The 24,335-nt window shown below is 40.6% G+C and overlaps 2 protein-coding genes across 3 annotated transcripts; one reads left to right on the top strand and one right to left on the bottom strand.

The window, feature by feature from the left end:
* Nucleotides 1-1,992: 1,992 nt before the first annotated feature.
* Nucleotides 1,993-16,670, bottom strand: LOC120500007 (disintegrin and metalloproteinase domain-containing protein 9-like). Its single transcript, XM_039704340.1, has 22 exons — nt 16,601-16,670; nt 14,849-14,946; nt 13,931-14,007; nt 13,199-13,277; nt 12,331-12,407; nt 11,316-11,532; nt 10,852-10,917; nt 10,700-10,771; nt 10,210-10,382; nt 9,667-9,751; nt 8,600-8,721; nt 7,590-7,761; nt 6,748-6,837; nt 6,334-6,529; nt 6,116-6,221; nt 5,749-5,923; nt 5,263-5,343; nt 4,500-4,605; nt 3,687-3,819; nt 3,254-3,317; nt 2,872-2,924; nt 1,993-2,474 (listed from the first exon to the last, which is right to left on the bottom strand). The coding sequence occupies exons 1-22, from the start codon at nt 16,668-16,670 to the stop codon at nt 2,396-2,398; spliced, it is 2,391 nt and encodes a 796-aa protein (XP_039560274.1). The 3' UTR covers nt 1,993-2,395.
* Nucleotides 16,671-18,797: 2,127 nt separating this feature from the next.
* CUNH10orf88 (chromosome unknown C10orf88 homolog) lies at nt 18,798-23,519 on the top strand. 2 transcript variants are annotated; one of them, XM_039704346.1, is made up of 6 exons: nt 18,798-19,035; nt 19,998-20,070; nt 20,638-20,650; nt 20,738-20,844; nt 21,521-21,990; nt 22,951-23,260. In XM_039704346.1, the coding sequence occupies exons 1-6, from the start codon at nt 18,926-18,928 to the stop codon at nt 23,177-23,179; spliced, it is 1,002 nt and encodes a 333-aa protein (XP_039560280.1). In that variant the 5' UTR covers nt 18,798-18,925; the 3' UTR covers nt 23,180-23,260. The 2 variants fall into 2 exon arrangements, with proteins under 2 accessions (XP_039560280.1, XP_039560278.1); XM_039704344.1 differs by having other exon boundaries at nt 20,638-20,844; nt 22,951-23,519.
* Nucleotides 23,520-24,335: the final 816 nt, after the last annotated feature.

Below are 24,335 nucleotides of genomic sequence, written 5' to 3' on the forward strand. Positions count from 1 at the left end.
CGAGCCGGTTCTGGTTTGAGCCGGTTCGGGTTTGACCGATCTTCGAGCCCGTTCTGGTTCGAGCCGGTTGTGGTTCGAGCCAGTTCGGGTTTGAGCCGGTTCGGGTTTGAGCCATCTTTGACCCGGTTCGGGTTGGACCGGTTCGGGTCTGAGCCGGTTCGGGTCTGACCCATCTTTAACCCGGTTCGGGTTTGAGCCGGTTCGGGTCTGACCCATCTTTAACCCGGTTCGGGTTTGAGCCGGTTCGGGTCTGACCCATCTTTAACCCGGTTCGGGTTTGACCGATCTTCGAGCCCGTTCTGGTTCGAGCCGGTTGTGGTTCGAGCCAGTTCGGGTTTGAGCCGGTTCGGGTTTGAGCCATCTTTGACCCGGTTCGGGTTTGACCCATTTCTTACCCGTTTGTGGTTTTACCCAGTTCTGCTTTTACCCATTTTTTACCTAATTCTGCTTTTACCCATTTTTTTTTACCTGGTTCTGCTTTTATCCATCTTTTACCCGGTTCTGCTTTTACACATTTTTTAAAATCCAATTCTGCTTTTACCCATTTTTTAAATCAAATTTCTGCTTTTACCCATTTTTTTACCCGGTTCTGCTTTTATCCATTTGTTACCCGGTTCTGGTTTTAGCCATTTTATACCCAATTATTCTTTTACCCATTTTTTTTAATCCAGTTCTGCTTTTACCCATTTTATACCCAATTCTGCTTTTACCCATTTTTTACCCAGTTTTGCTTTTATCCATCTTTTACCCAATTCTGCTTTTACCAATTTTCTTACCCAATTCTGCTTTTACCCATTTTTTAAATCAAATTCTGCTTTTACCCATTTTTTACCCAATTCTGCTTTTACCCATTTTTTACCCAGTTCTGACTTTACCCATTTTTTACCCAATTCTAGTTTTACCCATTTTTTACCTAATTCTGCTTTTACCCTTTTTTTACCCAGTTCTGCTCTTACCCTTATTTTACCCATTTCTGGTTTTACCCATTTTTTACCCAGCTCTGGTATCACAATAAACATGAGAATTCTCTTTATTCCCCCCTGGAGCATCGAAGGCTGAGCCACCCCCACATGGCCAGCAGTGCTTTTTGTGGTGATCACAAAACAAAGATACAACCAAGCATGCTGCCCCTGAGGATTTATTTTCAATTGCAATGTAATAAATCTTTTGTGGTGATCACAAAAGATACAACCAAGCATGCTGCCCCTGAGGATTTATTTTAAATTGCAATGTAATAAATAAATAAAATCAGTGTCATATTATACTTGAGGTCTAAATGACAGAGATATTTAATAATAACAGTTTGAGATTCTGAGGGGTCAAGAAGAGACTTTTTGCCAGCAATCTCTTTGGGTTTTTTTTTCCCAGCTTTTCAGTGATGTGGTCATCTGGGGGTTGGAAATATTCTCTCGGAGAGGCAATCTGTAATTTATTCACTCTTTTCCCAGTTTGCACTCTGAAATTTGCACTGAGGCAGGCAGGGTGTGCTGCAGCCCCCAGGGCTGGGTGGATGCACACCACAGCTCTGTCCTTGGCAGTGAGGTGCTCCCTGCCCTGCTCCCTTCTGCTGGAGTCTTTCCCTGGATTTCTTGCATCCATTTGGTGGTGGCCTATTTGGAAAATCATGTCCCTGCATACATCCTCTGTGACCTCAGTGCTGGTTTCTCACTGTCCCGTTTAGAATGACAAAAGTTGACTCTGTTGCTTTTGAGGTGGAAGCAGTTTCTAGGAAAATGCATAAACCCTGAACCACTGTGGAGCTGTGGAGGTATCTCCCAACATCCCATAACTTCTGTAACAGATGGATGGGTTCTTTCAGACTCAGGACATGACCTACAGAGTTCCTGGTGTCCCCAGGTGAGGTTTCTTTTGCAAATGACCTGGAGTGGAAGCTGAGCTGGCTGTGAGAGGTGGGCTCTGGGCCCAGCGTTGGCGGGGCTGATGGCAGGCAGGGGCAGGGCAGGGCACAGGGACTGTCCCCAAACCTGGCTCTGCAGGCCCTCGGAGCTCCCGGCAGTGTCCTGAGGAGAGGAGAGCCCAGGAGCTGAGGTGCAGATCTCCCATCCTTGATTTTTGTCAGTGAACAGCAGAGCTCAGTGCCCTGTGCCCTGAGAGGGAGCAGCATGGAGAGTCCTGCTCTCTGACACTCTCCAGGTTCACTCCAGGGTCTGAGCTGTAAAGGTGAGGTAGAGGAGGCACAAACACAGCCAGCAGCAAGGAGCTGAGCTCTGGGGTGTCACCAACCTGTGCTCAGTGCCCCTGGGCACCCAGGCCTGCCAGGAGCTTCCCAAAGGCATTTTGGCTGCTCAAGGGCAGCACTGGAGCACTGAAATCCTTTCATGTGTTTTCCAGGCCAGTTTTTGTCAGAATTGGTTGAGGGTTCCCAAGAAACATCTCAGACAACTGGTCTGTGTGGGACTGGGGGCCGCTGGGGTCCTGAGGAAGCTGCAGGAAGCTGGGTTTGGACTGGCTGCCTGAGGTGGGGAAAACACATTGGGTTCAGTATTTCATGGCTTGAGACACCTGACATTTCTAAACTGGTTCTTTACAATTTTTAAACAGTTTCCAGCATTCCCACCTAATTTTCTCTGCCCCTTCCTCTCCCTTGCAGCATTTACCAGTGTTTATGTCAACATTTTTCCTTCAAGCCTTTATGATTGATGCTGCATGAAAAATCTATTAATTAAATCTAATTAATCTATTAAATGTAAACTTAATTTATCTATTAATTAAACCTAATGTAATCTTTAATCTATTTCATGATGCTGCACGAAAAATCCCCCTAAGCAGGACACAGGACATCAATAACTTCACTTACAGCAACATAAACATAGGGAAGATGAAGTGAAGAAGGTTTTAAACACTACAAACCTTGTGCCAGGGAAATGCAATTTGGTAAAAATATTGTGACTTGATGCAGCAGGCTGGAAAAAACATTGCAAAAAATCAGGTTAGCAGAAAACACAAAGTGCAGATAATTCTTCAGTATTAAGCTAATGACATTTTAGAACTGGCTCTCATTTGCTGGGGTGTTTTTCATATTCTCTTGCAATATTTTGTTTTGATAATTTTTATTCAGTTTTATCAGAGCTAGACCCACAGCCTGGCTAAGCAGCATCTCCAGTGTTTGGCCTAAGAAATAACAGAGGTGGTATCAGAAAGTCACAAAGTCATGATTAGCTGTGTTGGAGAGAAGGCACCGTGCAGTCTGGATTGCCCAACACGAAATAATCCAAGTCTCCATCTCTTTTACCTGATTATTTCCTGTTTCCTGACTTGCTCTGTTGCCTTGCTTTGGTTCCTGCCCGTTGTTATCCCTGAAACAGAAACCACATCATCAGGAATCCTTCAGGGATGCAGCATTTTCCAAGGACACAGGTCCAGCTCAGAGGTCTGGACCCTGCTTTGAGTCCATCCTGTTCTGGACTTGACAGGCAATTTCAATATGCTCTGCCCCTGTGTCCATACAATAAAATTACCAACAAAAATTAGAAAAGTGCAATGGATTTGGGAACAAATGCTTGAGAACAGACAACTGAGTGTCTGGATTGCACCTCCAAGGAGCAGGGGAGGGCTGTACACTCCCCACTGCTGCTGTTAGCAGGGCAGCCCTGTACTTCAGGAGGTGTGGAATAGTTTGGGTAGGTAAAGCCTTGGTGGAATAGCACCTGTGAGAAGGGAAATACCTGTGCTGTCCTCTGCTTTTCCTGCAAAGTTTTCTCCTTATTGCATCACGTTTAAATATTGCAACTGCAGTGAGGATGGCTACGGGCAGCACCAGGAAGAAGAAAATCAGCAGCCCATCCCGAAGTGATGTATCTAGGGAAAGAGAATTGAAATCATGGAATTTAAAACTTGATTTTTTCTGTTTTAAAAAGTACAATCTTCAAATTTCTGCAGAATAGAATTAACAACTTCACTGAAATTTATATTATGTTGCAAGCAGAAAAGTAGGATTTGGCTTTATGGTATTACAAGTTCTTTCTGCTTTACCCACCCTATGTATATGCAATGTCTTTCCTTTTCCATAAAATGTTTTCAATGATTCTGAAGCAGACAAATTTGTTCTGTATTTGCTTACCACAAGTGCTCTGCATATTTGCTTTGCCTTCCTAAACTTTTAATAAATACAAAACAATTTTTTCCTTTCCCAAAGTAAGTATTTAGTAAAATCCAATAAAATTCTGCTGAAAGTAACACAGATTTTCCTCAGAAAACTATGGATTATGAACTTTGCTTTTAGACAAAGAGATGGAGAACATTTTGTGTGTAAAGGCCAATGAAATCTACTTCATTATCAAATAATAATGTTTGTTCTTCAAGTCAGTCCATGATTTATGTCTCATGCAATAGGAAAAAATATTAGTATGTTACTAGTAGATTCTTTTTATGCTATTAGTAGTAGATTATTTTCTCAGCCCCCGGGGCATGAGAAAATAATGAGAATTATTTTCATGAGTATTAAATCATGAGAATGAGGGCCAGTTTCAGTGTCCTACCTGTGTGAGCTGGGCCACTGTCCACACTGCCACCGTAGCCAGACTGGTTACAGAATGGAGGGGCCCATCCTGGGTTGCAGTGACAGTTCCCGTTGTTGTTACACACCTACAGCCCAAACAAGGGGAGCTGTGAGTCAGGCAGGGACAGTTCCCGTTGCTGTCACACCCCTGCACAAACACAGGGATTAGTCAGACAACACCTCCCTGAGAGTGGCCACTCAAACCTTTGGCATGGATTTGGAGTTCCATGCCTGGAATTGCAGGTGGAAACAAGAAATGCTGCATAGTATTGTATAGAAATACATGAAATATTAACTGGGAATAAGCTCTGCCCCTCCATAACACCCCAAACCACTGAGGGATTCTGATACCCTGTGGTAATTCTCTCTAAGTTAACCTGCCTGCAATTAATCACAGTGCAGAAACCTTCTTAGTTTTACAGCCTTTGGACTCCATTTTGGTTTTTCACAGAGACATATATAAATCAGGAATTACCAGACTGTCATCCTCAAAGGAATATTTTCCTTTTACAATTCACCAGCTCAGTAATATTAGAAAAAATTCCCTTGGGAAATTCAGACAAAATGCCTCTCAAAGTTAGTGCAAGGGGTTTGCAGTGTTCTGGCAACGTGAATTACAGGTAAAATAAGTGCATTTAACTTTTAATACAGATCAGGGAAAAGCAAAGCCACCTGCTTGTTATTGCTTAAATGCAGGGAATTTGCACAGTCTGGAAACAGGACACAAAGCACCATCTACTCACCCCATTATTATTACACTTCTGCTTTACATCACAGCTGTAGCCCAGATATCTTGCATCAAGACATTCAAAACCTAAACAGGCCTGCAACAAGTAATTAGTGCCTTGCAAAAACAAAATTAAAAATCCCACCCTTTTATAAATATACTATATAAGTGTATATGCTTACAAGTCTGCATCTTTCACTTACATGTTAAGAAAAAGGATAGAACATTCAGTATTTCAGAATTTTATAACTTTGTCTCAGGTTTGCTTAACTCTGTGGATGCACTTTGATGGAGTAATTTGAATAATAGTAATTTGGAGTAATTTGAATGACTGATAATGTAGCACCCCAGTTTTTGAAGGGCTAATTAATTGTTTGCATGTATTAATCTCAAAAGATTTTTATTGTGTTATGGCATTGGAACGAGAGCCAGGGAATGTTTTTGGAAGTTCAGAACCTTCCACCTGGAATATATTGTGTCAGGCTGCCGTGGTTCCTCTCACCTTGTTCTCCCCACAGGCTGTGCCATCATGAACTTGGGCAGGATCAGGGATATCTGAGCCTAGGTCAAAGTCAGAGGACCAGCACAAAACCCCGGATGCGTTATTGACAACGCTCCAGGCTGGGAGGTTCTGCAGACTGACAGATGTGCACTGCAGCTTCCCACACAGACTGTGCCTGTTTGGAATAAAGGACACTCAGGGACAAGGTGAACAGATAAAAAAAACAGGATCAGTGTGATCCATTCCAACTTTTTAGCTTGCATTAAAATAAATATTATTTTAAATCTCTCACTTTAAGGCTTTGTAACAAATATAGTTTTTTTACATTGAAGATTTTAGGGTTAGCTTTTATTTGGTGGTTACTTACTGGACAGGGCATTTCTTGTACACTCCACCTTTCATCCCACAGTTTCCAAACCTATCTCCTTTAATATTTGCTTTCTCAAAGCATATATCAGGTGCTTTCCGTGCCCCTGTACAAAAAAATAGTGAATCTCAGTCAGGTGTCTGAAAAATACCAGAAATAAAAATTGGAAATGTCTGTCAGGAGCCTACAAATGGGTTAACACTAAATGCCAGCCCTACCTTTGCCATAGATGGATTCACACTGTGAATCAAAGCTCTGGCACACCCCATAGTAGCAGTAAGCCCTGCTGTTGCTGCACGGGTGGCCATTCATGATGTAAACATCATCTGGGCAGTAGGCAGTGCTTCCATTGCAGTACTCAGGGAGGTCACACACATCTTGCTTTGCTCTGCACTCTGCTCCTGCCACTTTGAACTAGGACCAGAGGGGGAGAACACTTTTAGTACTGCAACAGAGGAAGCTCTAGAGTGAAACAAAGATAACTGGGAACATTTAGAAGACAAAATCTCTTACATGCTCTCTTACTGGTGAATGTCATTTGAAAATACATCAAGAGGACTAGGATAGCTCTTTTCAACCATTAAAAAATCTCAGTGAATAGTAACAATTTAGTGCAACAAAGCATTACCCACCTTGCAGTTTTTGCAGCACAGTCCTTGAGCACACTGTGAGCCAGGTGTGAGTTTGCAGGTGGCAGCATCACAGCAGGGGTTGGAGCATTCCTGAGAACATGGAAAGGGGATAATGTTTTATTTATACAGCCAGGAAAGTACTCACCAGCCCACGTGGATGGACAAGCCAAAGTTTAAATAACTGTGCCAGATTCTCCCCTTCTCCTGCTGTAAAAAGAACCAGCAGACACTGTTGCTGTGTTTTATCTGTACAAGTCAGCAGAAAAACACCTCTTTTGTGGCACAGGAACCAGGGCTTGCTTTATTGATGCCTTATTTGAGATACTTTTACCTTCTGAAGAATGAGCCAATACCTCCCATTCTTGGAGGGACATTTTGCAATGCAATGTAACTCTTAAAAGTCATTTTGTGTAGGCAAAGTTGAAGGGTGACATTTAACAAACCTGTATATGTTCTGTAGATAAACAGTCTCTGTCATGGAACAGAAATATCCATGATGCTAAAACCAGCACAAAACTCAGTGGTGCTCCCACACCCAAGAATTTCACTTGTTTCTCAGCAGTGCCCCAATTTTCTCTGAAGTCCAAGAGCCCTTAGCTGAGTCCACATCAAAATCAAAGCATGATTTTAGATTTTACTAATATTTATTTTTATATTGCTTGCAAAAAATGTAAAATTACATGGAAAACTCCTGAGATAATAATGCAATTAGGCCAGTATTATATAGAATGAATATAATATAATATAATATAATATAATATAATATAATATAATATAATATAATATAATATAATATAATTCATATATATACAACAACTATCCAGCTCAATTTGATGCCTTACCTGTGGTTTGCCACAGTCACATTCTTCATTTTTATCGACCACATTATTACCACAGACAGGTTCTTTGTACACATTACTTGTTTTGGGAGGATTTCTAAGGCAGTTTCCTCCTCCATTTAGAATAAAGGCCTCAAAATCATCAGCGCTACAGGTGCTGAAATTCCTGGATCCACTGGAAAAGATAATATTGAATTATTATAATACTATTTTGCTTACAGGAGAACATACAACTCATGCTCTTAAAATATTGCTCTTCTATAATAAATATTGTATTTCATAATGCTAGGAAATAATGAAACAGTTAATTTTTATTTTACTTTGCATTAAAGTGCAGGACTAGAAGTTTCAAATACTATATTATATGAATGCTTTTAGAGGCCAGAGAACATCAGATTGTCTGTTCTGGTGTCCTGTATGAAACAGGCCTTAGAAATTCTATACTGAGTCTAAAAATGTTTGGTTAAAAAATATTATCAGGAAAATATTCATCTTGGAGTCCCTAAGAACTGAGGAATGCCCCAGTAGTTTTGTCCAGTGTTCAGTTATCCTTATTTATTAAAACAACTAGAGATAAAATATTATGATCTTTTTCTCTTAAGGGGAAGCCAAAGAATAAATTAACTGAAGGAAACATAAGCCAAGAAGGTTTTTTTAAAATTAACTGTTAAATAATTTGTTGTATATTTGCACAAACCCAGTGAGTACATGTAAAGCATTTTCAATAGGGTGAAAAAACCCCAGCAACACACTATTATTAAAAAAAAAAAAAGTCCAAATATGTTTTAAGGAATGTTACAAATAAATAATGATTGCATCAGACACAGATAAAATTTCATATAAATTAAAATGATGTCAAATACTAAGTCAGTGAGTCCACCTCTGTGTTCAAATTTTTCAAACAACTCCCCATCCACTAAAGCTCTTCCAGATTCACAGGAGTTTCACAGCTTGTAAGGCACAGTCACTGCAAACAAACTAAATTATTAAAATGAAATAAGTGGAAATCTTACTTATCTGTGCTGTGCATGATATAGGATGCAGGACACCTCTTATCATCATGTTTCATTCCCAGATTGTGCCCCAGCTCATGAGCAACTACTGTGGCGTGCCGTAACATTTTGTCATGATTCAGCTAATAAAGAGAATCAAGTTTTAAAAAGTGAAACTATGGAAAACACTGTTTGTACCCAGAGATTTACTCCCACCACAAAGCTCTCAGGGACTATAAAGGCAGAATATGAAATTGTATTTAAGGTGAAAGAAGCAAGGACTGAAAATGTGTCATTTTATTTTCAGGTAGGATCAGATTCTGCCACTCCTTCCCTGAGGATCACATTCTGGATAATAAGTTGGCAGCTGGTCTAGATCACCACTGCAGGTTTCATTCTGTGTGATTCTATTCTATTCTATTCTATTCTATTCTATTCTATTCTATTCTATTCTATTCTATTCTATTCTATTCCATTCCATTCCAACACTTAGACACTTATTTCAAAGGAGTCTTCAACAACAAATGTACTGGTAAAGAACAGAGTCTGCTTCTGAGATTGCCCACAATGATGTGGCATCCACACTTAAGGACAGGAACCTCAGGAGTTACTGGTTCTGCCCCAAGGATGGAGATAAAATAAGTTTTGTACTAATTTTTAAAAAATTTTTGCCTGTTTACAGTCCTATTGTGAGGAATTCCAGACACTTGAGACTACAGTGCATTATCTCCACTTTCTGTATATTTAAAGAGTAACAAACCCCAGCATTATTTTGTTTGCAGCTGCATTCCCATCCCAACACCTCTGTGGTTATGAACTCCAATGGTATAAGGATGAGATTATGCAATATTGAGTTTGATGAATCACAAAAGATGACCAAAGGAATTTGTTGAAGATTAAATGAGCCAAATGGGCTGGAATTAGACAAAGAAATTGGGAAGTATTTTAAAAAAAAAAAGGTGTAAAATATGCACAAGTCTTTACATAACAAACTCCATGAAGGAAATCAGCCAACTCCACAACCAGGGTGATTTGGCCAAGTAGGTCAAGGACCAGTTTCTTCCATACCCAAATGATGATGTACTCACAGTGCTGATTGACCCTCCCTGGACATGTGAGCACACAGTACCCACAAAAGCCATTCCAATGGATCCACTGAAAGAGCTCCTCCCTCTGCAACAAGAGCAGTTTGGAGCTGGTGTGAGAGATGGGTTCAAAGTTCACGATTTCTACTAAAAGACACTGACGAGTTGGAAAGAAAATATTGCAAGGCAAAATTTGGTCTTCCTGAAGTCAAGAAAGAATTTATAACCACAGCTGGGTTTTATTCTAATTAATTATTAATATCTGAATAAGAGCTTGAAAATAATGATCAATCACTTAAGTCTGCTGTGTCAGTGCACTCAATTACAGACAGGCTAAGGAGGGAAGGGACCTCTGGAGGTCAGCCTGTCCCCAGAGCTGATTAACTCTTAAGAATCCATTACACTTTCTTGTCATTTTTCCAGGTTAAACCATTTTGGAAATGCAGAGGATTTTACTCCAGGTATATCTTAATGAATACACAAGCCCCAAATCATATACATTAAGACTGGCAGCATGGCTGGTTTTCCCACTGAATGCAAACTTACATTATGAGGTGACCAACGTCATTTCTTGAGCGCCTCAGGAGATCTTTCTGCCTCCAAGAAACAAATCTACTCAGCACATCTCCAGCTGAACCATCCATTACAGATATGTGATTGGCATCTGTCCAAACCTCTAATCCAACCAAAACAATCTGGATGTTTAATGCTCTATACATCTGAAAAAAAAAAAAGACAATTAATGTCCCTCAGCTGTTCTGATGGAATTCTGAAAGATGATTTCATTACTACTGAGTAAACAATAAGCTGAACATAGTGACCAAGACATAATTTCAGTTTCTTTGAAACTCCAGATATGATAACTGTCATTATAAGTGATGTATAAAATATTTATAAATTGTAAACTAAATAAAAATATTTAGAATATAAAATTAGTACAACTGAAAACACTCTACTTATTTTGGAAAGAAAGCTGCTCTTTTGAACACTGTCGTAAAATAGAAACTACTGAGTCCAGGCAACTTTTCTGACCTACCCCATCAACATAATTAATCAGCTCCACTGTTTCCTTTTGCACTGCAGCAGGATCAGAATTCTTCAGCAAAAACTGTAAAATACCATAACAATGTCAGAGGAGAAAAGTTAGCAAAACAATAAAATGTATTTAGTGTTGGATGATATAATTACCCTGTTGTGATCCACAACCACAAATAATTCTACATAGCTTCTCTGGGGCAGGACAGCTCGCTTCTCCTGCAGATGAGAAAACACAGTAAATTAACATAATGAGTTTGCAATGTTGCATTTTGTAACGTGGCCTCAGTTTGTGTTAGATTACCCCACAAACACCTCTGTGCCAGTAATTCACAGCAGGTCAGACAATGGGATGCATGAGCTGAGTGGCAGCTTGTGCACTTCATGTGCTGTCCTGGGCAGACCCTGCCCTGTGAGCTGGGTGAGATCCCCATCCTGCTGATCTTCTGCTCCAGGATTTCCTCTGCAGGGCTCCCACCAGCTTGGTGTCCATGGAAATGAAGGCCACGAGGAAGTGTCCTGCCAGGCCAATCCCACCTGCAGGGATGCTGTGCCAGAACAAGAGCCCTGGAGATGCCCTGGACTGCAGCTCAAGGGAGAAACAGAAATGTATTTACCCTGAGGGGCCTGTCCCTGCTGGAGGTAGTGTTTGATGAAAATGTGTATTTCACAGACTGCTTCACAAACGTCTCATGCTCCAGGCTGCCCTTCAGCACCCCACAGTGGAAGGGGATCCCCTGCTCATCTTTCAGTTCATAAAGCACATGTTCAAAGGTGCTGGATGTGTTGAGAGGCTCCATTCCGTACCATCTGCCTCCAATGTAGAGAATTCCCCTAACAATCATAATAGAATGAAACATTATTTCATCTTTTTTCCCTCATGGTTATGACTAGATGAATGAATAACAGGTGGATACTTAGACACTACACTGAAATAAATGATTTTAAATTATATTAATATGGAGGTATGTTCAAATGCCCAATAAAAGACAGAACTTATTTAAAATACTCAACAAGTGTGAGCTTCTTGAACCAGTTAGAAAAGGAAGAAAAAAAAGAGAATGAAGCCAAATTGTTAGTAAATGAGTCTGGATTGTGGGTACAGAGCTGATGCAAAGGGTCCCCATCAGCCCTTATTTCTATTCATTTAAAGGACTGCAAGGATATGTCCTGATTTATTGTGAGTGACATCTCTCTGTGAAACTTCACCTGAAAGATACGTGGGTGAGTTTTATCCCATTTGCCATTTTATTGTATTTGAAACACAAAAAAGATTCAAATTCAGACAAAATCTTTTCATGGAAATGGTTTGTCTTTTGAAATGTGCCCATTCATAAGACAAAGTTATTTGCAGGAGTGTTTTAAGTTCAATAAAAGCTTCATCAAGGTAAGATTTTTTTTCTACAAAGGAATCTCTAGTCACAACATTCACATCAGGTACTAGAAGCCTCAGGTCATGCCCAGGTTCTGCCTATATTTATTACAATTTCTCTAATATTATATTTTTTTTTCTGTGAAGGAATTTTGGAAAAGGGGGAAAAAAGTGGGATTTGAGGGAAACTATAAAACCTATAATGAGTTTCAGCTTCATTAAAAAGTGAAATATTAAAAAAAAATAGGAAGAAGAAATACCTAAGGCCATCACATGTGCTAAGAGCAAGTGTGGAGTCAGCAATTCCTTCAACAGTGCCATGATAATAACAGTGTGTCTGAAATGCAACAAACCCACATAATTAGTGACACAACGAGGTGGCTGCCTTCAACTGCAAACTTATTTTCTAACTAACCACATTATGTGCATGACATCAGGGCTGGCTCTTGGAAATTTGCAGAGCTCCCTACTTGGGAAGTAATCCTGACCTTCCTGGAGGAGAACATCCCTTGACATGAGTACCTAAGGTATCCTTTGGTCCCTTGCTTCTAGAACACAGCCAGCTTTTTAGTTTAACTCATCGCCATCTTTTATATTGTTATATTTTTATAGTATTTTAATGAAATGATAAAATATTTATATATTTTTAATCTACATTGCTCATCCTGCTTAAGATCTGCTCTGAGGAGATCTTTCATGCACAAACCACCCAATTCAGTCTCACTGAGCTCATGTGCAGTTTAAAGATGAAATTAAATTTATAAGTATTTATAAGGCTTGTTTGATATAGGATTTAAAGCTACATTTTAAAAACTATTTAAAAACTACAGAGCTTTGAGGCTGCCATCATAGTTTAAATTGCATATTATGCAAAGGTGGCTCAAATTCAGGCTTGGCACAATCTCCTGGCTAATCCTTTCACACCTTGGGGAACAGGGGTGCTGCACCCCACAAACAGCCCAGTCCTTCATGAACCTCATCTTTAGATCACTGTAACTGTTAAACAGAAATGCTCCACTGTGGAAACTCACAAAAGTCTTATTCCCAGCAAATCTATTTTTTTCTTGGCTCCCCTGGTTTTTCAGAGAAAATTCTGACACAAAGGGGAAGTTTTATTATGTACAATACCTCATTTTTGGATGGTGTTGCCTGCAGTTTCCCATTTTCCCCATATGTGTACAGCTTAAAGTTGTCACTAAGAAGTTTTCTGGAAACAAAAATAAACTACTGCTCTTTCAGTGGTCTACAAACAAGAAACATGTCAAGAGTCCTGGTAAATGCTACATTCTGTTAGCAGCACACTCAATGCAAAAGTATTATTAGAATCCAAGCCCATGAAACGAAATACTTTAAAACAAACTGGAATTTTTGGAAAATAAGTTATTTTGAAACTTATTATTATTTATTTTAACTGAAATATCTATAGACAGGAACCTAAGCAGACTCAGTTGCACAAGGACCTGGCCTATTGCAGGTTCAGGAATGAGGAATAAGAGAAACAGAAACATTTTTTAAAATACAACAGAGCTAAAACCCCTCTGACCTGCTAATAAAAAACTAATATTGAACTGAGTTCTAATTTTTCCTAAGGATTTTCTGAAATGTTCTGTCTTGCACTGCTAATAAAAAAATAATCAAAATAAATTTTTTCAAAGCTAGAAAAACTATTATTCCCTTCTATTTGCAAGATATTACCATAACAGAGACACTATATTTAACAGCATTTAACAGAGCTGGATTTTAATTGCTGCAATCTGATATTTAAATGGTTTATTCTGAATTTTTTCAGTCTAAAAATTCTTCTCTGTATACAACTAACCCTGAAATAAGGCAATTCCTTTAAAACACTCTATCACATACTTATTTTTCTTCAGCTTTAGGAGGTATGTTCCATTTCTGGTTTTAACTGAGTAAGAAAGATTGTCATCTGAATGCTCCTGAAAACAGAACAAAATATATCACTTAATTAGGTGATTTTTCTATTCAGTTTTGTTTATTCCATGTTTTGCTTGACAAGAGAGGCCCAAGTAATGTGCATGATTTAAGTAAAAAACCCACAAGATTCCTAACTCTCAGGCTTCCACATTTCAAACTCTCAGCAGCAAAGTGAACATTCTCTCCTATGTAAAGTGTAAATTCTATAAATCTATCTTTTTATTTAGACAGGAGGGCACAGTCCGTGAATGCAGCCTTTGCTAAATACCACATCATGCTTTGTGACACTCCTTATGTAAATCAAATAAACCCGTCCCAGTCTTTTATCCCCTAATTGGTTTGCACAAAGATGACTCATGTTGTTTCATTAACAGTTACTTCAGTAAAGGAACTCGGTATCTGGCACAAAGGTCAGTTACCTCAGAACTGAAGAATTAAGGCTCAGGTTTCTCTTCTAGCTCATCCCTTAACCTGTGCCACTCTGTGGGACCATTTTTATCCTTTGGGTGCCACCCAAAGGTGAAATCCTCTGGTTATTACCCAAAGACCAGACCACGGGCAGCAAGGATGTTAGCTCAAGTTCAACATCTAATCTTACTCAGAAGAATGAAAAGATGCTTCATGTCCCTTCTCACTTCTGTCTTACAAGGTCATTAACAGGATTAGAAGTTTGGAAGGCACTCAGAGTACAATCACAGCCCTTTGTGGGAACAAATCTACTTAAAACTAGTTGAAAACTCTAAGAATCTCTACATACCATCCATTGTGTGTGTGTGTAATGTAGGACAGTGTTTTGAAAAACAGCAACAATGAGAACAAGAAGAAAACATCAGAATAACAAACCTCATGAGAAAATGGGGGACGTTTCTCTCTGCCTGTCAGACTTCGAGGAATGATTATTTCTAATGTAGAAAGTCTGGATGTGTGTTCAGAGGATACACCTGAAAATAAAGTGAGATTGCAAAAGAATGAGAAAGGATAAGGCATTATGCTGGCACCTGCACATGGTGATAGCCAAAAGCCTACTCTGGTCCAGCCAGAAATGGACAAAGAGTGAAACAGTTCAGGAATGATCAAACTGACTTTAAAAAAAGTTACTTCAGATTAAAGCTGGGGTCTTCTGGAGCACACAAAGAAAACCATCAAAGCATTTAAACAAAATCTTAATTATCTCATATTATGGATTATTAACTTTGTGACTTTATAATTTTTTATTCCACGGCAAACACTTTTAACTTGATGTACCACAGAAAACTGGTGCAGCTGCCTCCTCCTTTCGACATTGTCCTGCATAAGGAATACTTTTAGTTGTCCTCTGGATAAAATTTGTCCCCCTCCCGAGTGGAAGAAAACGTGGCTCACCACGCTGCCTCCTGCCATTGCCTAATCTTGCATTTTGTTTGTTCTAGCAACAGTCAGATCTTTGCAAAAGGTTTGTAGCCTTTTACATGATATCAGAATTATCTCCAGAACAACATGCTAATGCAGGAAGCTAAAGATAAGAAGGCTGCCAAGTATCTGGTTTCAGGTAAGTGGTTTTATAAAAGACAAAAACAATCTCCAGTGACTTTTTAAAAAATTGTGTGAAGTTGAATTAATTTTTCTTGTCTGCTCCTCAACTGGTTTGATCAGCAGAGACACAACCATTGCTTTTAAACAGAACCAACAATAACATGAGTTTTAACAACAGAAGTGTTTTCTTCCTTATTGAATTGTTCTTTTAAAAGGAAACAAAGAGATTTCTTCACATTTATAGTAGTACAAAGTCACCCTCAGCTTCCCCATTCCTGTGATAGGAATTCATAATTGCAAAAAAGTCACACAACCAGCCATTCAGAGTGAGGAGGGTTCTCCAGTGTAATGATGATCTCTACCTGTTAGATAGCATCAGGACTTTTAAAAGCTAGGTGCAGGTAGCATATATTTAACAGTACAGGCTGCAATTGCAATCAAAATGTGGAAGCTGATATTAGCAAACCGGTCTGAAAAGAATATCAGCACTTGATGTTGTGATTTTGCTCTTAATCTTCAATAATTTTATTATCTAAATCACAAAATCCATTCTGCTTCATGAGTCAAGTGTATGTTGAACTCACCGTGGAGATGCTCTTTTAACAATTCAAATTTTGACACCTAAAAGCAGGAAACCATCTTTGATGCATGTAATAAAAATACCACTTTCTAAGAAACATTTCAGGTGTTACACTTAAAGTGTGAAGCCAAATCACATTTGGGGATGAGTTAATGAAAAAAAATCAGTGAAATTGTAGGAATTTCCCTCACATCAGCAAAGAAGAAATGCTTTTCCACAGTCTCTACTGTTGATGAAAGGGACAGCAACTGCAGTTGTCACAACCAATGTCCTGCACAGAAAATGATGGATTTACATACCTACAACATCCAGGAGGAAAAAAAAACCACAAAGAGCTCAACTATAAAAAGCTTCAACCTGTAATCTCTTCCAAGATTCTCTCAGTGAGCAGGGCTGCACAGGGAGAGCTGTGGCTCAGCATCAAAGGTGTGTGCATCATTACAATCAGGGTCCAAGCAGACCTGGAGAAACTTTCTGAATGTGTAAAAAAAGAGAAAGCTTACCTGTTATCCAAAAAGGGTTTCCAGTAAAAATTAGTCCAAAAGTGAACAAAAAGAAGCTGTGCATTAACATGACTTCCCAGAGAAACTACTCCAGCATCTGAGCTGGCTCTGGCTGCTCTGCAGGGAACCAGAAGAACGAGAACTGTGTGCTCCAAAGGTAAACAACAGAAAAAGCTCTCTGATACTGCATCTCTGCTGAGGAAATGGGAAGTAAAATTTAATCCACTAGGCTTCTGAGAAAACTGGTCAGACAGCCTAATGCAAATAAAAAGCAGCACATTCTTAAATGCTGATTGGAGAGTCCCGTGTCAGGATCAAACTGGTTTATTCTAAAGGACTTTAATCCCCACGGAGAGATCATATGAGATTAGAAAGATAAAATATTGCTACTGACAAATACAGTGTTTATGATGTTTATCTAACACTGTTACTGCCAGCTCAATAAAAAACTAGTGTGAATCAATTTACTGTTTGAAATTTCAGCTTCTTGTCTTTCATTTTTTTCATCTTTACTTTATAATATAATGCCTATGAACACATGAAAATCCCCAAAACAGAGGTTCTACCCAGTCCCTTCTATGTTAAACACAATTCTCCTCACCAGAAATCCGTAATTTTGTGCAGATCATTGCTCTTCCAGGATCATCTTCCAGGTAAACAACATTGCCACCAAAAGCAGAAAATAAACGCTTCTAAAACTGGATGAGTTTGCAATGCATTTCAGAAGTATCACGCACATTTAGAAACACAAAAATGAGGCTGAGACAACACACTCAAGCATTTACATTAATTAATTTTAATTAATTCTTTGATTAAAGCAGAGAAAATTCAGTTTTCCATTGCTGGTAAATGCTATAAAACAATGCCTTAAGTGCCCAAAAGCAGAATGCTGGCTGTATTTGCAGTATTAGCTTGTCAAAGCCCATTCAGGTCCATTTCCCGAGAGTCACAGGCTGAGAACAGCCTGAACATTCCTGCACTGAGCACCGGTGGAAGCAGAACCTGACACCCTCATTCCCTGGGTCTGTGTCCGCCACAGCCTCGGGAGCAGCATTCCCCAGCTCCAGAAGGTGAGATCCTACTGCAAATTAAATGAGCTCCATCTTTTATTGATGGCGTCTTTTATTCATAGCCTCTCTCCTGCGTGGTGTGCTGTCAGGACGCAGTTTGGGAGAATCCCGCTGCTCCAAATTCTGACATATTAATAATGAAAAAATTTCAATGAAATTGTAGGAATTTCCCTCACGTCAGCAAAGAAGAAATGCTTTTCTACAGTCTCTGCTGTTGATGAAAGGGACAGCAACTGCAGTTGTCACAACCAATGTCCTGCACAGAAAATGATGGATTTACATACCTACGACATCCAGGAGGAAAAAAAAAAACCCACAAAGAGCTCAACTATAAAAAGTTTCAACTTGTAATCTCACAGTTTCACAGAATCCGAGGATCATTTCAGTTGGAAAAGACCTTTGAGGTATTGGGTTCAAGAGGGGTGTTCAGTGCTGGGTCACACTGTGGGGGAAGAACCTTTTCCTAATATCCACCCTAGACCTTCAGGGTCAGTCTGTTATCCCAAGAAGCAGTGACAGGACAAGAGGATATTGCCTTAAGTTGCACCTCAGCAGGTTTAGGGTGGGCATTATGAGGAATTTCTTAGGAGTGATTTGACACTGGAATGGGCTGCCCAGGGAGGAGCGGGAGTCAGAGATGTTTAAGGAAAACCGGGACGTAGCCAAGGTACGGTTGGCACGGTGATGTTGGGCCATGTATTGGATGTAGTAATCTCAGAGGGGTTTTAAAAAGGAATGATTTGACACTGGAATGGGCTGCCCAGGGAGGAGCGGGAGTCAGAGATGTTTAAGGAAAACCGGGACGTAGCCAAGGTACTGTTGGCACGGTGATGTTGGGCCATGTATTGGATGTAGTAATCTCAGAGGGGTTTTAAAGGCGAATTAACTCCGGCTCTCTGCCGGGCTGAGGGTGCCATCCCCGAACTGAGGGTGCCGCTCCCCCGGGCTGAGGGAGCCGTTCCCCGGAACTGAGGGTGCCGCTGCTCGGGCTGAGGGGGCCGTTCCCCGGAATGAAGAGGCTGCTCCCCGGGCTGACGATGCCCTTCTCCCGGCATGAGGGAGCCGTTCCCCCTTCCCGGTTCCCCGTTCCCCGTTCCCCGCTCCCGCCCCCGGCGCTCCCGCGGGCCGGAGCGGGGCTGGCGGGACAACGCGTGTCCCTTCATTTCCCCGCAGCAGCGAGGCCGTGGTGGCGGAGCGGCGGGAGGGCGGCGAGGAGCCCTGCGAGCTGCGGCTGCAGTGCCGGCCCGGCGCCCAGATGGTGTCCGTGGGCATCGTGAGCCAGGCCCGGAACATGGAGGTGTACGTGGGCGAGGAGTACTGCGGCACCGGCCGGGGACAGAGCCGCGGCGCCCGCCCGGCGCCGGGGTGAGTGCGGGGAGCAGCGCACGGTGCGGGCAGCGCTGTGTGTGTGTGTGAGGTGATGCTGCTGTTCGAGAGCTGATGTCTGTACCAGGGCTGAGGGAACTGAGGCTGTTCAGCCTGGAGACGAGAAGGTGCCTGGGGAGACCCTGGAGCCGTTTGCACTGCCTGGAAAGGCTGCGAGAGAGCTGGAGAGGGACTTTGGACAAGGCTTGGGGAGATAGGATGGGGGAATGGCTTCACGCTGCCAGAAGGCAGGGTTAGGTTGGATATTAGGAAGAAATTGTTCCCTGTGAGGGTGGGCAGGCCCTGGCTCCCTGGAAGTGCCCAGGGCCAGGCTGGACAGGGCTTGGAGCAGCCTGGGACAGTGGAAGGTGTCCCTGCCATGGCAGGGGTGGCACTGGGTGACTTTAAAGGTTCCTTCCAACCCATTCTTGGGTTCTGTGAAAGTCTCTTTAATAATTAGTCCTCTCACACTTGAAAGAACAAAAGAGAAGATTTTAAAAAAGAAGATTTTGTTTTCCCCTTCAACACTTCCTTCCATGCTTTGCCGGGGGAAATAAAGCCATGTTTTTGTTTTGTTTTTAAGTCATTACATGGCACATCTGCTGCTTAATTAGCTAACTAGAAACCAGTCGGCTCAGAGCCTCAGGGGGGATGTGTGAATAATGTACTGAACCTCAAAAGCTTCTCTAGTGCACAGTGCAAGCACACATACAAGTAATTTTAACATAAATATTTCATAAGATTCATTACAAGTTGCATATAAGTATTAAAACTGCTATTAGAAAGTAAAAAAATGCTAAAACCTAGAAATTAAATGTGCTGTTAGAAAGCATAAATCTGCATTAGAAATGTGTTCCAGTTAGTCTTGTTTCTTATCTAAGTATTTACCAATATGGTGTATTTCTACAAAAGAAAAGTACCTTGTAAATTGATGTCACAGCTTGTTTATTTTATTTTCCTAGTGAAACTGAAGAGGTTACTTTATACCACAAGTACCTTAAGTTTGAATGCCCTGCAGCCTCCTGTAGAATTAAGGTAGGGAGTTGAACAGCATTGTTTTGTTTTTCTTCTAGCTTTTTAATCACTCAATCAACTAAATTGCATTGCTCTTAGTAAAATTATTGGTTTTATACACTCCATCTCCTCACATAATCACTTAAAAATCTGTTGGCTGGTGCTTTGTCTTGATGGCAGAGTGCTCCTCTTAAATTGGTATCTCAGTTTTCATGAAGACTTTATATGATACAGATAATTTAGTCTAGAGAAAAAAACCCATAAACCAGAAAAAAAAAAACCAAAAAAAACCCAAACTGCAGATCTGTGATTAGAACTGTCAGCTCTGGGGTTAAATAAGCTTGTGAAAATTGTGTGGTCACTACTCTTAAATGCTTAGAAAAACTTTATTTGGGTACTCAGGCACCTCTGTTTCAGTCAGAATTTTATGGGGAATAATAGCAAGGAGAAATTGGCTTAATTTCCCTGGAAAAGAGTTCATCATAATTTTTCCCAAGACTCAAAGAGCAATGCATTGTCCCCTGTATACAGAGAAAACATTAAATGTTTTTTTCCCTAACCAAAGTATTTTTTTCCTTCTTGCAATAGCTGCTCTCCTTTGGTGAGAAACACAGAGTACTCATCAGTAAAATAATTCTAGAAGTGAAAGCAGTGTCTGCAAAACTAGCAACTGATTTTCCTTCACTAGGCTCAAGCATAGATCTAGACAGAGTGCAAACTATAATGGAATCCATGGGATCCAAGTTGTCTCCAGGTGCTCAGCAGCTCATGGACATGGTCCGGTGCCAGCAGAAAGTAAGTCACTTTTCCACAAGCACAAACTGGCACTTGGCCAGTTGGGAATGCTCTAAAAAGATTTTGGGATTTTAAATCTGTACTTGCTGCCATTTCCATCCTGATTTATCTGTTGCCACTCAAATGAGTGCAAAGAGTAAAGGTTGTGTTCTCCAACATGATGATGATGATTATTATTATTTGCCTTGTTGTAATTGTAATCTTCACTGCCACCCTGCTCTCCTTTTTCCTGTTTCCATTGCCACTGCTGACCATGCCAAGGATGGTGGGCATTTTCCCTGGAATATTTGGGTTGTAGATAGATGGGCTGGTTTCTCTCTTTAATGGTCATTATCACCATGTGGCTTTCAACTAAAAGGAACATGCTCTCACAGAACATTTACTTTAGATCCTAGTCCTGCAAAGTGGGTGTATCAACAGAATCCTGAATCCATTTGAGGTTAATAATTCAGTTTTGGGGATACAGCATGGTAAAAATGAAGTCAGTAAAGCTCTTTTCTTGCTTAGACACTGACAAGATAATCAACACTTCATACTCACAAAGAATGTAGTTCAAAACTACTTCTGAATTCTTTACTAGTAGAATGCTGGGTTATAATGTATCTATTGTTATTGCTGTATAATTTCCAGTGTATTTGAAATCTCAAATACTCAAATGGGTTTTTCTCCCCATCAGAACAGTTTCCCATTTGGAGACAAACTCAGTTGGATCCTGGGGAGAAATTCTGACTTTGGAGGTGACCATGCAGTAGATGGAATGCACAGAGCAGCTCTGCAGTCCTCACTGAGTCCATCAGCCAGTGAACCTTTGCCTGTTAAAAATCATTTAACAAGTGAAGCAGTGTATAAAGATGTAAAAATAACTCGTGATCTGAACTCAGAGGTACCTGAAAGAGGGAATACTGTGGATTCTGAAAGACTTCCTACCCAGCAAAATGCAGTTGACCTCAGGAATGATTTGAAAGTCGTGGGATCTCTGCAAGTGCAGCAGCAAGCAGGTGAAACTCCAAACGTGGCCAACCCACAGGTGCTTCTTCCTTTTCTTCAAAACTTGTGCACTCAGGTGAATCACCTTCGGCTCAAGGATGGGGACAGGCACCCTGGGAGGAGTGCAGTGGCTAAAGAGGAGAGTGTTCCGAGTGCTGGGTGAGTGAAGTTTGGTGACTCTCTCAAAGTAGTATTGATTATTTACTGACAGGTTAAAACAGAATGTGTAATGTAAGCATTTTCTTCTCATTAGCAGCAATAGTGAATCTTAGAAAACGTGGTTTTGAAGGCTGTGTGGTGATGAGCATTACAATTTTTCAATTTCACAATTGTTTTGAATGTAGGAGTTTTTCAGAAGAAATCACATCTTTTGTTGTTACTAAACTGTTTTGTGTTCTACCTCCGTTTAATCTAATTTAAAAAGCATGTTTCTTCATTCACATTTAACTTGCCTTTCTCATGTACTATATTTCCATTTTGATTACTTTTACCCCTAAATTCTCACATCTTCCCTTTTTCACACAGTGTGGCACAGTCTTTCTGCTGTACTTGGTCTGCATCATCCCACTGATTTTTCCTGTTCCTCCTCACTTTTTACAGTGCAGGTGTCAGAGTTACCCAGTTTGGTACCTCAGGAGCAATGCTGGAACTCGTGAGACCTGGGAATCAGGATTTAATGGAGACTGAATGTCTCAGCTCCAGTGTTCTTAAAGAATGCAGATGCAAACCCAGGGAGTTGCATAGTTTGGATAACTCTTGAAGCACTTTTGCTGACAAGGACAGTCTGCCATGCTGACAGAATACAAACTCTGTGTATGTTGTTGATTTGTGTGGATTTTGTTTTCTATAATTAAGCTCTCTAGTGCATATTTGAGCCTTTGAAAAAACAAGATTGTAAGAAGATGACTACATACAGTAGCGTGTTTATGAAAAAAGAAAAGTTTTAAAGTGTGGCAGGCAGGGTATTTTGCTTGTGCTAGAAACCTAATGCCTTCCAAAGTTCATTGCCTGATAAATGAAATTTTACATTTAAAAGATGCTCAGGTGCCCAGATCTCTCTATTGCCCCTTGCCATTAAGAAATAAGTTATACTTATTCTTATTTTTGCTCTTCTTACAGAGTGGAACAACAGCCTATTTGCTCCTATTTGGAAAAGATCATTTCAAAAAACCTGGATCTGATGGAGAAGAAGCTAATGGACTATATTGACTGCCAAATCCAGGCTCTTCAGACACACATAGACAATAAAATGTTTCTCTTGATGGACTTGGTTCAGAACTCAAAACCAAACAAAATTTCCCAAGCACACTATGATTCTAACGAGGGGTTTTCTAATGGAGAGAGGTAGAGGGATTCAGGTGTAGGGTTTCAGTGTGAATACTTGGATAATTAGACTTTACAAAGCCTAGTATTTATGCAGTTCAAACTATGAAGAACCTCAGTGTTGTTAACTTGCATTTTGTTACTGTAATTCTATCCACTGTTGTACACACTTGTTAGTTTTATGAAAGATCTTAAGAATGTGTTTTTTCCTAAATATAAGAGTTTTGTATGCCCTTTATGGCTTATTTATTTAAAGAGCATTGCTAGAAGCTGTATGAACAGTCCCCCAGTTCCAGTTTGGACAATGGAGCACTCTCAATAAACTGAGTTACTGCTTATCTTTTTACCTACATGTAATCAGCTCACTTCTTTGGGTTGTGTTAATTTTTGATGTGAAATGTGTTGTCAGTAGAACAGAATGCAGTTTGTTCTTTTGCTTTATTGGCACTCCTGTTGAAGACATTTCTTGTTCCATCTCTAAAAGGAAGGTTGGATTGTCATTGCCTGGTTTGGGCAGTTTATGGAGCTGTGTTTGTAAAGAGAGCTGGGGGAATGTGAACCCAGCCTGGGTTCTTTGGGAGCCTTGTTGGCTGTACAGGCACCTGAATTAGGAGTCCAGGCTCCTTTAGAGATACCTAAACCAAGACTGTGATGCTTCTTTCCCTCCTAAACTAGCTGAGTGCAGGAGCAAGTGCAATGAATGCAAACTCAGCAGACTTTATCCAGGATTCATTATCCTAATTGCAAGTTCTTCATCCATGGCTCCTCTCAAGTGGATGTTGCTCCCAGACAGGGTGTGCTGGGGTAGCTCCAGAACACCAGAGGAGTTTCCTTAGTGCATCACACTTCCTTTAACCCCTTGGGATCAGTTTTGCTGTCACTTGGGGAGGTAGGAATGTGACTCCAAATCCCTCTTCTGTGGCAGGTTGAGTTTCAAACTTCATTCTGTTTGTTGCTCTTGGATTCTGGGGTGTAAATTGGAGGGTGTAGGGACTTCATGGTAAACCCCTCAGTTGGGTGCGCAAACATTTCTGGCAAAAGCTGTTGATGGGGAAGCAAGTGTTGGCTCAAAAGCAGCATAAGCATGTCCAAGCCATTATCATTATTTACTCTGCCTGATATCTCCTTCTCCAGGAAAACTGATGTATTTTGAAGACTGTCAGATCCTGGTGGTAGCAAAC

The sequence above is a fragment of the Passer montanus genome, unplaced genomic scaffold (assembly GCF_014805655.1).
Source record: "Passer montanus isolate IOZ18808 unplaced genomic scaffold, ASM1480565v1 scaffold172, whole genome shotgun sequence".
Taxonomy (NCBI): Eukaryota; Metazoa; Chordata; class Aves; order Passeriformes; family Passeridae; genus Passer; species Passer montanus.

What these genes read in the sequence shown, in the direction of transcription:
- LOC120500007 (XM_039704340.1), bottom strand. Translation starts at nt 16,670, where the DNA reads ATGTTAATGCACAGCTTCTTTTTGTTCACTTTTGGACTAATTTTTACT. An exon ending in GTCCCCCATTTTCTCATGAG is followed by an intron (nt 14,008 to 14,848) that starts GTTTGTTATTCT and finishes TTCTGTTTTCAG; the next exon opens with GAGCATTCAGATGACAATCT. An exon ending in AGGAAACAGGAAATAATCAG is followed by an intron (nt 2,925 to 3,253) that starts GTAAAAGAGATG and finishes TGTTTTTTCCAG; the next exon opens with CCTGCTGCATCAAGTCACAA.
- CUNH10orf88 (XM_039704344.1), top strand. Translation starts at nt 18,926, where the DNA reads ATGGTGTCCGTGGGCATCGTGAGCCAGGCCCGGAACATGGAGGTGTAC. An exon ending in GGCGCCCGCCCGGCGCCGGG is followed by an intron (nt 19,036 to 19,997) that starts GTGAGTGCGGGG and finishes TTATTTTCCTAG; the next exon opens with TGAAACTGAAGAGGTTACTT. An exon ending in GAGAGTGTTCCGAGTGCTGG is followed by an intron (nt 21,991 to 22,950) that starts GTGAGTGAAGTT and finishes CTCTTCTTACAG; the next exon opens with AGTGGAACAACAGCCTATTT.